We start from the raw sequence: 14,024 nt of genomic DNA, 5'->3' as shown, positions 1-14,024 counted from the left end.
CAAATTGAGACGAGGAAAAAGTCTTCAGAGTCTCACTTCCCCGCCTCTCCCACGTCTGTCGTGAAAGCTGGGCTTGGTTGTGATTTCCACGGAACCTGCAGGGCCTGGGGGCCTTGCGGATACAGAAGTCAAGACAACTTCTAGCGAGTGACTCGAGGGGTCTGAGTGGCTTCCGCCCGACAGCGCTGCCTTTGATTTCTCCCGGGAGCAGCGGGCGGAGGCTGCCGCCTGTCAGCTCTCTTGGGGCTCAACATGGACACAGCCAGTCCGATTCCTAGGATGATTCCGAATGGCCAGAAGTCACCCTCGGATTACCGTCCGCGGTTTCCGCCGCGGGAGCCCGAATCTCTTTTATGGAAAGAGGTAGACAAGCTGGTCGCTTGTAACAAGAAGCAAGACCGCGCATCCCAGGCGAGGGGACCCCAGTGCCACAGCAACTGCATCGAGACCCCCCTGTCCCGGCTGTTCCGCAAATTGGGGCGCGTAGTGGGCAAGTACCCCTGGGTTTTTCTACTGCTGCCGGTGTTGCTGTCGGCCGGCCTGGGAAGTGGTTTTATGTTTCTGCACAAGCTCAAAACGGACAATATCGAGGAACAATTCACGCCCGTTGGGGGCCCGGCGAAGAGGGAGAGGAGCCTGGCCCAGGAGTATTTTCCCACCAACGACTCGGGTAGCTTTTCGGCGTCCAGGCTCACAACAGAGGGCTCGTTCGCCTCGCTCCTGGTGGTCTCTACGTCGGACTCGTTGCTGACAGTACCGGCTTGGGACGAGGTCAGGTCGCTGGACGCCAACGTGAGGAACCTAAGTATGAAGGACGCCAAAGGGGTTTCCTTCACCTACGAAAGGCTGTGCGCCCAGATGCTCGATGAGTGCAGTCTCTCTAACCCGCTTCTGAAATTTCAGGTTGTGCCCACGAACCTTACTTTCCCCGTCCTGGAGGTAAATAGCACCACCTCGGTCTTTCTGGGCAACCTGGTTGGGGGCGTGGAACTGGGGTCCGGGATAAGCCCCACTAGGAATCTGGAGAAGGCTAAGGCTCTGAAACTGGTGTACTATCTGCGCGAAGACGCAGCGTCCGACCTCGAACTGAGCCGCGAATGGCTGAGCGCTTTCCTCCGGGACTTCCCGTTGGTGCTGCAGGACCTGCGGCTGAAGGACTTGGAGGTACCTACAGGAGCGTGAGGCTGCAGATGGGGAGGCAAGGCTAGGGAGGGACCGTGGGATTTCTCTTTTCTAGGGCCTTAGGGAGTTGATCAGGGCACTGAGAGAGGTTAGGTGGCTTGCCCAGGGTCACACAGCCGATATGTGTCAGAGGCAATACTTGAATTCAGGTCTTGCTGGGGTCCAGTCCAGCTCACTATCGACTAGGCCGCTACGCTTTCCGGAGAAAACGCTTTTAAATGAGAGTTTCTGTCTGATGAAGTCAGTGGCTTCAGGCGGGCTGGGTTTTTTTCTGAGTCCCCTACAGTAGTCTAAAACCAAAAGGGTGGAAGCTGCCTAAAGACCTATCTAGGCTCATCACCAGAGTGAAATAGGGGCACTGGGCTCTGTCCAGCTGAGAGGGTATGGAAGCATTTAGAATTGGGTGCAACAAGAAGCTGCTGCCTTCATTGATATTACACTGTTCATGTTGGAAACATCCATTTTCCTCATTTTTCTGGGTTCAAAATTGATTTTGGAAATCCAACCTTGAGGTAATAGCCATTTTTGGGGGGGGGGGAGGTCTACGCAATGGGGTTAGGTGACTTGCCCAGGGTCACACAACTAGTAAGCGTTATGTGCCTGAGGTCGGATTTGAACTCAGGTCCTCCTCAATCCAAGTGCTCTGTCCACTGCGCCACCTAGCTGCCCCCACCGTTTTTCTTTTTTTAAAGCAAAGGAGGTTGCGACTCAGTGGGGAATGTGGGAGAAGAGGATGGTGCTAGCAAATTTTCACTTTTCTATAGCAAAAAATAGAATCTGTATATTTAAATTTCTCCTAGAATTTTTACATTATAAATTGTAAACTGTTGTATTTCATTCTTTAAAATTTATGTACAGATAAAAAAATGTAATTTGCCTGATACTGTTTTATGTCAGGTGTTCTACTTTACATCGCTATCCAGACAGGAGGAATTCGACGGAAATGTGAAGGAGGTCATTCCGTTGTTCTCTGTCTCCTATTTTCTCATCATATTCTTTTCAGTGGTCTCATGTTATAGGTAACTGTGCTTATTATTTTTTTAATTCTTAATTGAATATTATCTTCTCTTTGCTTTCATCATCATTTGCTTATGAGTAAGCTTAGAAGCAACAGAAACTGGTACAAGTTAGAACTGGCACATCATATTTACCTTGTTTACTGCCTTAATGGTCCTATTTTTGTATTTGTATTGAATATAATCTTATATTAAGAGAGCCGTGGAACCTTGAAGCAAGTAGTTGATTTTATGTTGAATTTAAAACATTATAGCAGAAATCATTGATAAAGTGTGTGCCCTAATTGTAACAGAAATGAGTTTATTTTTCCACTGTGAGAATCTTTGTTTTTCTGCTTATACATTTTTCTCTGGCTATATTGATAAAACAGAAGTTTGAGCTCTGAATTCAAAGATAAAAAAATATCCTTATTTGTTCTGGGGGGGGTGATGTTAAAAATTATCATGGCATTTCCATCATTCTTGCAAGGAATGCAAGTTGTGCACAAAAAAAAGTTTGAATGAATTCAATTTTAAAAATACTGGTTGAGTTGAGCAAAATAACTACATTTTGCCATTTCTGGGTGACACCCCAAATTAGTTTGATTTAATTTTTTCCATTTCAACCAGTTATTTTAGCATCCTATATTAATTCAATAAATGTTAATTAAGCACCTATTTTATCAAAGCATATTAAAGGTTTTGAGGAAGACATAAAAGGAAAATTAATAGTCCTTCCCCTCAGAAAGCTTACAATCTGGCAGAAGAGATTTTTCTATGCAATGCTTATCATAATTTACTTTTTTAATAGTTAAATATATAAAAGTAGTGCAATAAAGGTGCTGTGAGAGTGTAGAAGGGAGAGGGTTAGGAAGAGTACTAAGTCAAGGTGATTCCTAGGTTGCAAGCCTGAGTGTCTAGAAGGATAGCATTACCTTCAGCAGAACTACGGAAGGTAGGAAGAAGTTTGGCTTTTGGAGGAAAGATACTGAATATTATTTTGTACCTATTCAGTCTAACAGTCTAAAATGTCTACAAAATATCCAAATGGAAATGTCCAATACACAGTTGATATTGTGGGACAAGAGCTGATGAAAGTGAGAGCTGGATATATAGATCTGGGAGTAATTTACTTAGGGATGATAATTGAATCTATAGAACTTCATGAGATTACCTTGAGAGGAAGTATAAAAGAGGGCCCAGGACAAAGCCTTGGACTACACCCAGTTAGGAACATGGAAGATTTTGATGACTTGACTACCCACTACCTCCAGCATCCATTCCTCTGTTTTGCTTGTAAAGCCCTTTGCAAACTGTCCCCAACCTACCTTTTCCAACCTTATTCAGTATTACTTCACTTCCCATACTCTTTAATTTATGCTGTAGCCAAACTGGACTCCTTGTTGTCCCTCATGCCTGACTCCACATCCCATCTCTGGACCTTTGTAATGATTCTATCCCATGCCTAAAATGCACTCTTGCCTCACCTCTAACTCTTAAAATCCCCATTTCCTTCAAAATTTGCCTCATGTGCCACCTTCTCCATGAAACTTTTCTTTATCTCCACCTCCTGCTAGTGCTCACCTCCAGAATTGCCTTGTATTTTTTTTATCAACTTGTGCCTGTTATCTTTTCTAATAGACTGCAGACTCTGAGGGTATGGAGCTGTTCCTTTTTTTCTTTGCATCCCTAGCCCCTAAGACAGCCCTTGACACATAATAGGCACTTAATAAATGCTCAGCTATGGAGATGGAAGAGGAACAGTCAAATAGGAAGGAGGAAAATCAAAAGAAGGTGTGTGCCAAAATTGCAGAGAGGAGCAAATGTCCAGGAAGACAGGGTGGTCAGTAGTATCAGATGCTGCAGAAAGGTTAAAAAGAATGAGCATTGAGAAAAGCCCACTGGATATGATAAAGATCATTGGTAACTTTGGGACAAGCTGTTTCAGTTGAGTAATGAGGTTGGAAGTCAGTTTGGAAGGGACTGAGAATTAGGTGAGCTGAGAGAAAGTGAGGGTAATGACTGTAGACAGTTTGATGACATATGGGATAGAATGCTAGATTTAGAGTCAAGAAGACCTGAGTTTGAGTCTTGCTTCAGATACTAACTGTATGTTCCTAGGCAAGTCACTTAACCTGTGTCTCCCTCAGTTTCTGCACCTATACAATGGGATAATGACAACACCTATTTTAAGGGATTGGTGTTCAGATCAAATGAGATCAGATATATAAAGTGCTTTGCAAACAATAAAGCGTTATATAAATGTTAGCTACTATTAGCCTTTTTCTGGAAGTTTGGTTGTGAAATGGAGGAACGAGTTATCATTAATAGGGTTAAGAAGTTGGGGGATTTTTTGTTTTGTTAAAGGATGGGGAAACCTGTGTATGTTTGTAGGTAGCAGGGAAGGAACTAGAGATTGATTGAGCAGCTTAGAATTTATTTGTTAGAGAATATAGAACTATTGACAGTTTTGAGCAGGTGAATGACATTGAAACCATGTGGAGGTTCACCATCAGATCATTGCTGCTTTGCCTTGCCCCTGCCTGGAACCTTGAAGCAAAGGCTAAGTGGGTAAGAAACTTGGAGACTTTTAAATGTCAACACAGCAAATTCAGTTTTGTATTTGGAGGCAGGTTAATTCTGTAAATTCTCCATCAGTGATTCCTGTCACACCAATCTTCCTCTAGCTGTACTGGTACCTCAGGTCTGGTCATCTGGTCTCCCTATCTTTGGTACAAATGGCATTCCCATAAGACCTCCTCCTCAACCTATTCTAATCTACTGTCTCCCCACATAGCAGTTGAACTAGCCTCCTACTTCACTGAGAAGACTGAGGCCATCCCTCAACATCCCATCAAAACTCTACATTACCTACTATCTTTTGCTTATCTCAGATTACAGAAAAAGAGATGTCTCTACTCCTTTCTACCTATGTCCTTGATCTCATTCCTCGATGCCTCTTCTGGGACTTTTCTTTCTTATTCACCATCAGTCTTTCCCTTATCATAGGCTCTTACCTATTTGCTTTTGTCTCTCCAATTCTTTTTTAAGGCCTTTCTTTCACCCTTTTATTCCAATCAACTACCAATCTTCCACTTCTTCCCTTTCACAACTAAATTTCAAGACAAAAGTTGTCTGCATTATACCTCCACTTCCTCAGTATTTGCTCTTTCCTCAACCCTTGGGCTTCAGTTTCCATTACTCTATTGAAATTTCTCTCTTTAAGGCCACCAAACATCTAGTTATAGATCAAGTGAATTCCCCTCCCCCATTTTTTTCCTCCTTGATCTTTCTGAATAATTCTCTACTCTTTACCATCCCTCTCATATCATATAGATTCTTTTCCTTTGGCCCCAGAAACACCATGCTCTTGTGATTCTTCTCTTGCTTCTGTAATTGTGCCTTCCCTGAATCCTTCACTGATTGATGAGCCCTTTCTCCATACTTTACAAGTATGGTATTTTCCAAGGTTCTCAATCTTTGTTTCTCTCTCTTGACAACCTCATTCACTTCCTCAGTGGTCCAAGACCTGTTGCATTTAGTGGGAGACATTTTGAATAGACCACACAAGTGATCTTTAAGCAAAGACTGGCATATAACAGTGGGGATTAGGTTGCACTTGATGATTAATGGAGCCCCTCCCTACTCTGAAATTCCATGTTTCTGAGATTTAGCTCAAAACTCTGGATTTTACACTCTGGAGGATTTCAGAGAATGCCTATGCCATTTATTGACCCAAAATAAACCTAAATAGCTTTCTATTGAAAGAAGATGTGGGCTATGTTTATGCCTATACCTAAGGAAAAAAAGGAGGCTTGCATTGCTTTGTGTATATGTCTCTGTAGCTCCACATTGAGGGAGGCATTAACCTTCAAGAACCAGAATGTTTGGTCTTTTCAAAGTGGAGACTTCTATAAGTTAATAAATGTAGTTAAAGTCAGTGCTCTGAATAAATTCACTGTTTAGTGGTATCTTACAGATTTCTGAGAAACCTTTTTTGAATTAGCTGAAATTAAGTAGATGGGTCATTATCTCAATAATATTTCTCTTCAAATTTTTCAGGATGAACCACATAATCAGCAAAATGTGGGTGGCAGCCTTTGGAGTCATTTCAGCTGGTTTAGCGGTGGTGAGCAGCTTTGGCCTCTTGCTGTATTGTGGGGTGCCATTTGTCGTCACAGTTGCCAATGCACCATTTCTTATTCTAGGTAAGCAAAAGAGTAATAGAATTATAAATCCATTTCAATTAAGTTAAAAGATCTGGGAAGAGAAAGTTGATTAGGTTCCCTGAGTGAATGTCCCATGAATTCTTACACCAGGCCTACATGATACAAGATTATTTCTTTTTTTATTCTTACCAGTACATATAGACATACAAATAAAAGCTCACATAAGGCACAAAATTATTTATGTTGTTAAACTGTCTTCATTCAATAAACATTTATTGAGAACGTGATATGCATGCATATTCACATGTCTATCTCTCTCTCTCTGCCTCTCTGTTTATTGATCTATCTATCCATTCTATCCATCTTTTTATTGATCTATCGATCTCTATATCTGTCTGTCTTTTTGTTTATCTACTGATTTTTCTGTCTGTCTACTGATCTATCTATCTATCTATCTATCTATCTATNGGCACTGGGGCTACAAAGACAGAAATGAAACAGTCCCTGTCCTCAAGGAGCTAGTATTTTACTGGGGAGTGGGAGGGACAACATGAATAGTCAATAAAAAAATAATTTTTACTATTACTACCCTGAAGTAATTTTGGTGGAGAGAGCACTAACAACTTGATGATTGGAAAAGACAACGTGGCAACTAAGCTGAGCCTTGAAGGAAGCTAGGCATTCTTTGACATGGAGAGAGAGGCACCCTGTGCAGTCATATGAAGTCAGGAGATGGAAGGTAGGGTATTGAAAAGGGCAAGCAGAATAGATTTAGAGTTATCTGTATATCAATCAAGAAATCTAGTCTTAGGAAAATTTCAGAACAATATCCTACAAAAATGAAATGTACTTTAAAAATATTCAACAACATGATTTAGAAATTCAATAATCTTACATTCCTATGACTATCACCTTGACTATTCTTTTAAACAGTGAAGCATCTTAGGATCATAGATATAGACCTAGAAGAGGCCTTAGAGGTCAAGCAACCCTAACTCTCTCATTTTACATATGAGGAAACTGAGGCCCAGCTAACCCTTGAACCTTGAGAGTAAGATGCTACTAGCATGGTTCTGAGATAGTGAACCAGGGTGTAGAGTACCCTGAAGTATTATGGGGTATCTCTATTATCTAATGCCATTGTTTCAAACCTGCACCAACTATGTTCCCCTTTGTTTTAGGTGTCAATGACTAGTATCCCAGTTCCATTTAACCATTTAACATCAATTGACTAATATAAAGGGATATTTACTTTGAAGATATAGTAAACTTAAACTAGCCTTCCCCACATAGAGGACTCCTTCTCTTGTGCCTTCACATTAGCTATCCTCCATACATGGAATGCATTCCCTTTTTACCTCTGACTCTTGGAATCTTCTTTCAAATTCTCCTTAAGTGTTGTCTTCTACATAAAGCCTTTCTTGATTTCCTTCTGGTGTCAATTCAACCCTCCTCCCCTATTTATCTTGTATTTATTATTATCATTGATAATAATAACTAACATTTATGTAGCTCTTACTAGGCGCCAGGCACTGTGCAAAGTGCTTTACATTATCTCATTTGATCTGCACAACAACCTGGGAGGTGGGTACCATTATTGCCCCCATTTTACAGATGAGGAAACTGAGGCAAACAGGGATTATTGACTTACTCAAGGTCTCACAGCTAGTAAATGTCTGAAACTGGGTTTAAATTCAGGTCTACCCATTGTGCTACCTTTCCCAGTAGAATGTAAACTTCCTTGAAAGCAAGGACTGTTTCATTTTTTTTCCTTTATATCCAAAGTGCCTATCACAATGCCTGGCACATAGCAGGCACTCAAGAAATATTTGGTTAGTTGCTGCTATTGCTAGCATGTCTATGTTTATGACCAATAATAGAAGGAAAAGGGATGTTCCTTCTTTATTCCTGTATTTATTGAGAAGCCTTTTAGTGTATCTCCATTGCATATAATACTAACTTTTAGTTTTAGATATATACTTTTATTACTTTTTTTAAAAAAAGTTCTTTTATGCCCATTCTTTGTAGGGCTGACATAAACTGTTCTTGATGAAGACATCCTAGCTTTTTGTGATTATTGTATAGATGTTCACTAACAATCCCTTTAATATGTCATTCAATTTTGCCAGGGATCAATGTAAAGCTTGCTGCCTAATATTTTGAAGGTTCTACTCTCTTCTCTATTGGTGAATATTGGGCCAGCACTTGCCTTATTCCTATCTTGAGGTGCCTCTCCTTTGCTCCATGTTCTTGTAAAGATCAGTGATAGGAGCACAGCGATCACAGCTGCCAATTCTTGGAATTTAGTTAATGTTGGACTAAAGAAGCTAACTTAACAAAGACAGGTAGGTGATCTTTTACAATCTTTCTTCTTATCTTGAGTTTTAAGACCTTCTTACTTATTTTTGTTCTGTCCTTTCCAGGCCAAGGATTATTGAAACAAAATAAAAGTGGAGTTCAGTTTCGCTTCTCTTCGTTAGTGTGTACTCATCCATCCTATCAATACAGTCGTCTAGCCTTGGCTAGCTTTTTCATGTCCAGTCTTTCATCTTCCTCATTTCCCTTGATATAGGTTTTTTAAAAATTCTCCCTTTTGGTTGTCTTTTTTTTCCTTCACAGCCTTGTTCACACTGACTTTTAGTGTTCCTTATAAGATGATGTCATTTTGTATTTGTGGTCTATGATCTGTCTTTGCCTTTTTTCTGTGCATGTCTTTTAAAAATCTATATTGCTTTATGAGCTTCTTGTATGTACACATTGGAATCTTTAGACTACTTCCCCTTTCTTTCCTTTTTTTTTAGGCCATTGGGGTTAAGTGACTTGCCCAGGGCTACATAGCTATTAGTGTCAAGTGTTTGGTCTGAGGCCGGATTTGAACTCAAGTTCTCCTGACTTCAGGGCCGGTGCTTTATCCACTGCACCATTTAGCTGCCCCCTTTCCTCTTTCTTTCCTTGAGGACACCAAAAGGTATCTTCAGAATTTCATTCTTGACAGCTTTCCATCTCTCCTGAGCTGACTCACTTTCCCTGTAGAATTTTTGTCTATTGGAGGTTATGTATTATTTCTCTGAGCCCTTAGAGGTCTGGTGGGGGGGAGGGTCCTTCAAAATCTATGGTGTATAGCATACTATAACTATCTTTCATTCCATTCTCCTTTTTAAAGTAAGCTATTTATTTAAGCCATAGCTATCACAAGCAGAGTGATAAGAGACTGGTATATTTTTTATCCTTTGATACAAGTAAAGGATATGACATTATGGTCCCATGTAATTATATGTTCTACACACAAAGAGCATGATGTTTAAGTAGTTGCCATAGTCCCCAGTGCTTGAATAGTAAAAGTCCAAGTTTTATTTACTCATTGTAATACCCAGATGGGAGAATACAGGCATGATGATGATGATAATAATAATAGCTAATATTTATAAAGTGCTTTAAGTTTTTCCAAAATGTTTTATATACATTATTTAATGCTCACTAGAACTGTATGAAAGTAGGTGCTATTATTACCCCCATGATTACAGATTAAGAAAATGAGGCAAAGGAAGTTAATAATAACAAACATTTCTATAGCACCTACTAAGTGCCAGGCACTGTGCTAAACACCTTATGATTACTGACTCATTTGATCCTCACAACAGCCCTGGGAGGTAAGTGTTATCATTATCTCCATTTTATAGATGAGGAAACTGAGACAAACAGGCTAAATGACTTGCCCAGGGTCATATAGTTAATAGTTGTCTGAGATCATATTTGAACTCAAGTCTTCCTGACTTAAAATTCAATGCTCCATCCACTTAGATGCCATCATTGTCAAATTGATGGTTATGGAATATAGTATGATGACCATCTCCCCACAGAAATGTTTGTCCGGTTGCAGAGACAGGGGTCAGGGGATGAACCTGGATGTCTTGTGATACTGCTTCAGCTTAACATAGACATTCCTCCTGCTGACTACTCTGAAAGGGAGTATAATGGAATAGGGGCTCGTCCTCCACACCATAGTGAGCTACACTCTCAATGTTCTTCTGGATGCCTTTTTTTTTTTGCAAGGAATTTATTTTTATTCTCTTTCTTCCCCTATTGAGATTGGAGTGGCAGGGATATAAAGTGTATTTCTATTAATTAAAATAATTTTATTAAAAACAGAGAAGTAGGGATGGGGGTACTACAAATGTGGAATGTTACATGCTTTTTTAGATGAGGTCACCATATTGTTAGTTTTGCTTAGTTTTTCTATTTTGTTACATGAGAGATCTCAGGAAGGGCAAATGATCTGTAAATATTTGTCATGTAAAAACAAACACATCAAAGGAACTTTTTTTTTAAAGTTCATAGGCCAGCAGTGCCAATACCCTGTCTACTGTTACCACCATCTTCCAATAGCCACTAGACTCCGAAACCACTTGGCAGAAATAGGAATGAAAGGTCATATCTCTTCCCTACTTCACAAACTTCGTTAATTCTGATGCCTCCCCTCTATTGGTTAGCTCCGATTTATCTTGCATATGTCTTGTTTGTACATAGTTCTTTGCATGTTGTCTTTTCCATTAGACTGTGAGCAACTTGAGAGCAAGGACTGTCTTTTGCATTTCATTGTATCTGTAGCACTTAGCCAATTGCCTGGTACATAGTAAGCACTTAATAAATATTTATTGCCTGCTTCCCTGACTAAAATGGTGTTGTCACTTCCTGGAAATATTCCTATTATTTCTATGTCAATAAAGAAGTACTGGTTGCTGGTCTGATTCAGGTCCAGAACAGCAAATTTCCTCATCACTTTCTCCATCTTCAAAAGGATGAAACTATCATTAGTGCAAGTCAAAAATTTATTAGTTGTCCTGCTTCTGACAGCAAGATTTCTATCAGACACCCAGAGAGTTAGTTCTTTAGCATTATGATATCATTTTTTCCTGACTCCTTTGTGATATTGCCTCGACTCACTATCCATTTCCTTCTGGTTGGGTGGTTTGTTGAATAATTCCACCTCAACATCTCTTCTGATTCTCCACCTGTTGATACACACACAAATCTTCTCTCCATCTCATTTCACCACTCCAATACATGGATTTCCCTGAGCAGATCTTATTATGCAATAATATTCCACCAATCCTTCTATTGATTCATTTTGAATAATTTATGCCATTCCATAGTCACAATTCAGTTATGTTACATCCTACTAACTCTCAGGTACTTTTTAGTGTCTCTTATTGCCTCCTTGCCCTCCCCCTGCTTTTTTTATCTAGACTTCAGAACTTGGTAATAGTTAGTTGAGGCCGTGTGGTTTATCGTTGCCTTTCTTTCTGGATACTGTCTCCCATCATATTTTAACCACATTGGATCTGCTATGGGTATTTTTCCTTGTGTATCTGTGTAGACCCATGTACATCAGCAGGTTTCTCCCTCTTGCATTTAAAAATGTTTTTAATTGATATCTCTTGTTATATCACATTCATTTTAAAATCTTTCCATCCCTGACCCTTCTGAGTCATTTCTTATAACAAAGATTAAAAAAAGAATGAAAAAAGCAATTTAGCNAATTGATATCTCTTGTTATATCACATTCATTTTAAAATCTTTCCATCCCCGACCCTTCTGAGTCATTTCTTATAACAAAGATTAAAAAAAGAATGAAAAAAGCAATTTAGCAAAACTAATCAACATATCAATTGAGTGACAGCAATATGATAGCAATATTCCACATTCTTAGTCCCTCTGCAATGAAAAGAAGGAGGTCATTTGTTCATCTCTTCTCTGTGGTGGCCATGTTTCATCATTATAATCATACATCTTTCAATATTGCTTTGTGAATTTCTTTTTTCTTGTTGCTTTTATTTTCACTTCTCTTGCTATAGTCTGAGGTGTGTATTGTTTTCTTATTTAACTCATGTAAATCTCCCAATTATTCTCTGGATGCTTTTAATTCATCATTTTTTAGTGTGTAGTAACATTCCAATACATTCAAGTACGACAATTTGTTTGGTTTTTATCCAATCAATGGGCAACCCCTCCCCAAGAACATTTCATTACACATACAACACAAAAGCAGACTCTATGCATTATTGTGAATCTCTTTCATAGGAGTATGATCATAAGTTCTACATGTTACTTTCAAAATTTTCTTGCTTGTATGTGTTTCCTTCTGAACTTCCTTCTGTCTCTTCTGTGCATTTAAAATATTATAATGGCCTTTTTTTTGTCTTTACTTTTGCAAACCCTCCTTATTTTGACTCCTCTACCCCAACTGAAAACTAAGAGAAATAAAGAAAAAAAAAGGATTTGTAACAAATAAGCACAGTCAAGTAAAACAAATCAACAAAGTGGCCTTGGCCAAAAAAATATGTCTCATTTTCACCTGTCTGTCAGGAGGTAGGTCATATACTTCATCACAAGTCTTTTGGAGATGTAGTTGTTCAGATTTCTCAAAATTTTCAAAGATATTTTTCTTTGTAATGTTGTGTTTCTTGTATAAACTGTTTTTTAGGTTTTATTCACTTCACTCTGAGTCAGTTCATACTACCAAGATTCTTTGAAATAGTCTCTTTTGACATTTTAATGATGAATATATACATATTAAAGTGTCAGATGAACATAAACAGATGTTGCTTTTTTCATCTATTCCGTTACATTAACATAGCACAATTTATTTAGAATGCCTCTAAAGACGCATTCTAAGGCATCCTATTACATTTTAATCCTTCCCTTCCCTTCACTTTACTTCCCTTCCCATGTTGGTTGATGTCTTCTTTGTTTTACTCATATTTCCAGGATTGAATTGGAGCTTTCTGCTAGGGCCAGGCTTCACTCCTTGCTGCTGTTTTTTGAGTCATTTGTCTCTATGTGAATTTCCAGAAATAGAGAATGATTATCAGGTTTTGACAAATCTCAGGAGGCTAGCTGTCACATCCTAGATATTAGACCCAAAAAGACAATACAACTCTCTATTCATGTTAGTTTGACCTTTGGCTAACTGACTCTCAGTGGTGAAATAGCCATTATTGTCTCTTTTTCATTTGATCACTGAATGACCTCTCTTCTTTGAGTCCTCATTATGATTAGTTAAAACATGAGAGACTTTTTTCTTCTTCTAGTGTCCAATTCCACCATCTATGGCAGGAATTCTTAACCTTTTTTTGTGTCAAGGTTCCCTTTGGCAGTTTAGTGAAGCCTATGAAGCTCTGTCTCAGAATAATGTGTTTATTGCCTACATTCATAATTGAAGGAAATGCTAAATTTCAGTTAGAGGTTAGTGAAAATAAAGATGTAATTTTTCTCATCCAACTTCATAGGCCTCCTGAAATCAATCCATGGATCTCTTGGGTGTCCAAGGACCACAGGGCAAGAACCTTTGGGAAGAGTATCACACCTTTACGTTGTTTCGAAGCTTCCATTTTTCTTCATTCATTCCTTCTTTGTGTCACATTTCCCACTTTTAATCCCCTGAAAAAAGTTAGGATTCCCTTCTTTTTCACATGCTTTTTTTTTTTTCTTCTTGTAGCAGAACTTTGTTTCTCCTGGCAGAAAGGAAGTGCCCATACCTGGCTGTATGAGTTTCTTCCTATCTACCATAATGTTTCCAGGCATTGGTCAATAATGGAAAGATTTCAAGGCAAAGGATATTTCTAGTTTGCCCAAATTACGTCAAAGAAAGGAAGTTCTTTTTTTGTATATATATATA

General features: G+C 39.1%; 1 protein-coding gene across 1 annotated transcript in view; it reads left to right on the top strand.

Annotated features, from left to right (window-relative positions):
- Positions 1-252: 252 nt before the first annotated feature.
- Positions 253-14,024, top strand: part of PTCHD3 (patched domain containing 3) — a 16,783-nt gene continuing 3,011 nt past the window's right edge. Inside the window, exons 1-3 of the mRNA XM_027841568.1 lie at positions 253-1,164; positions 2,080-2,201; positions 6,240-6,385. Coding sequence (XP_027697369.1) covers positions 253-1,164; positions 2,080-2,201; positions 6,240-6,385 — 1,180 coding nt within the window. The remainder of the gene's footprint in view (positions 1,165-2,079; positions 2,202-6,239; positions 6,386-14,024) is intronic.

Source organism: Vombatus ursinus, unplaced genomic scaffold (genome assembly GCF_900497805.2).
Source record: "Vombatus ursinus unplaced genomic scaffold, bare-nosed wombat genome assembly UNPS02014861.1, whole genome shotgun sequence".
Classification (NCBI taxonomy): Eukaryota; Metazoa; Chordata; class Mammalia; order Diprotodontia; family Vombatidae; genus Vombatus; species Vombatus ursinus.
This window is presented reverse-complemented; position numbering and strand designations above follow the sequence as displayed.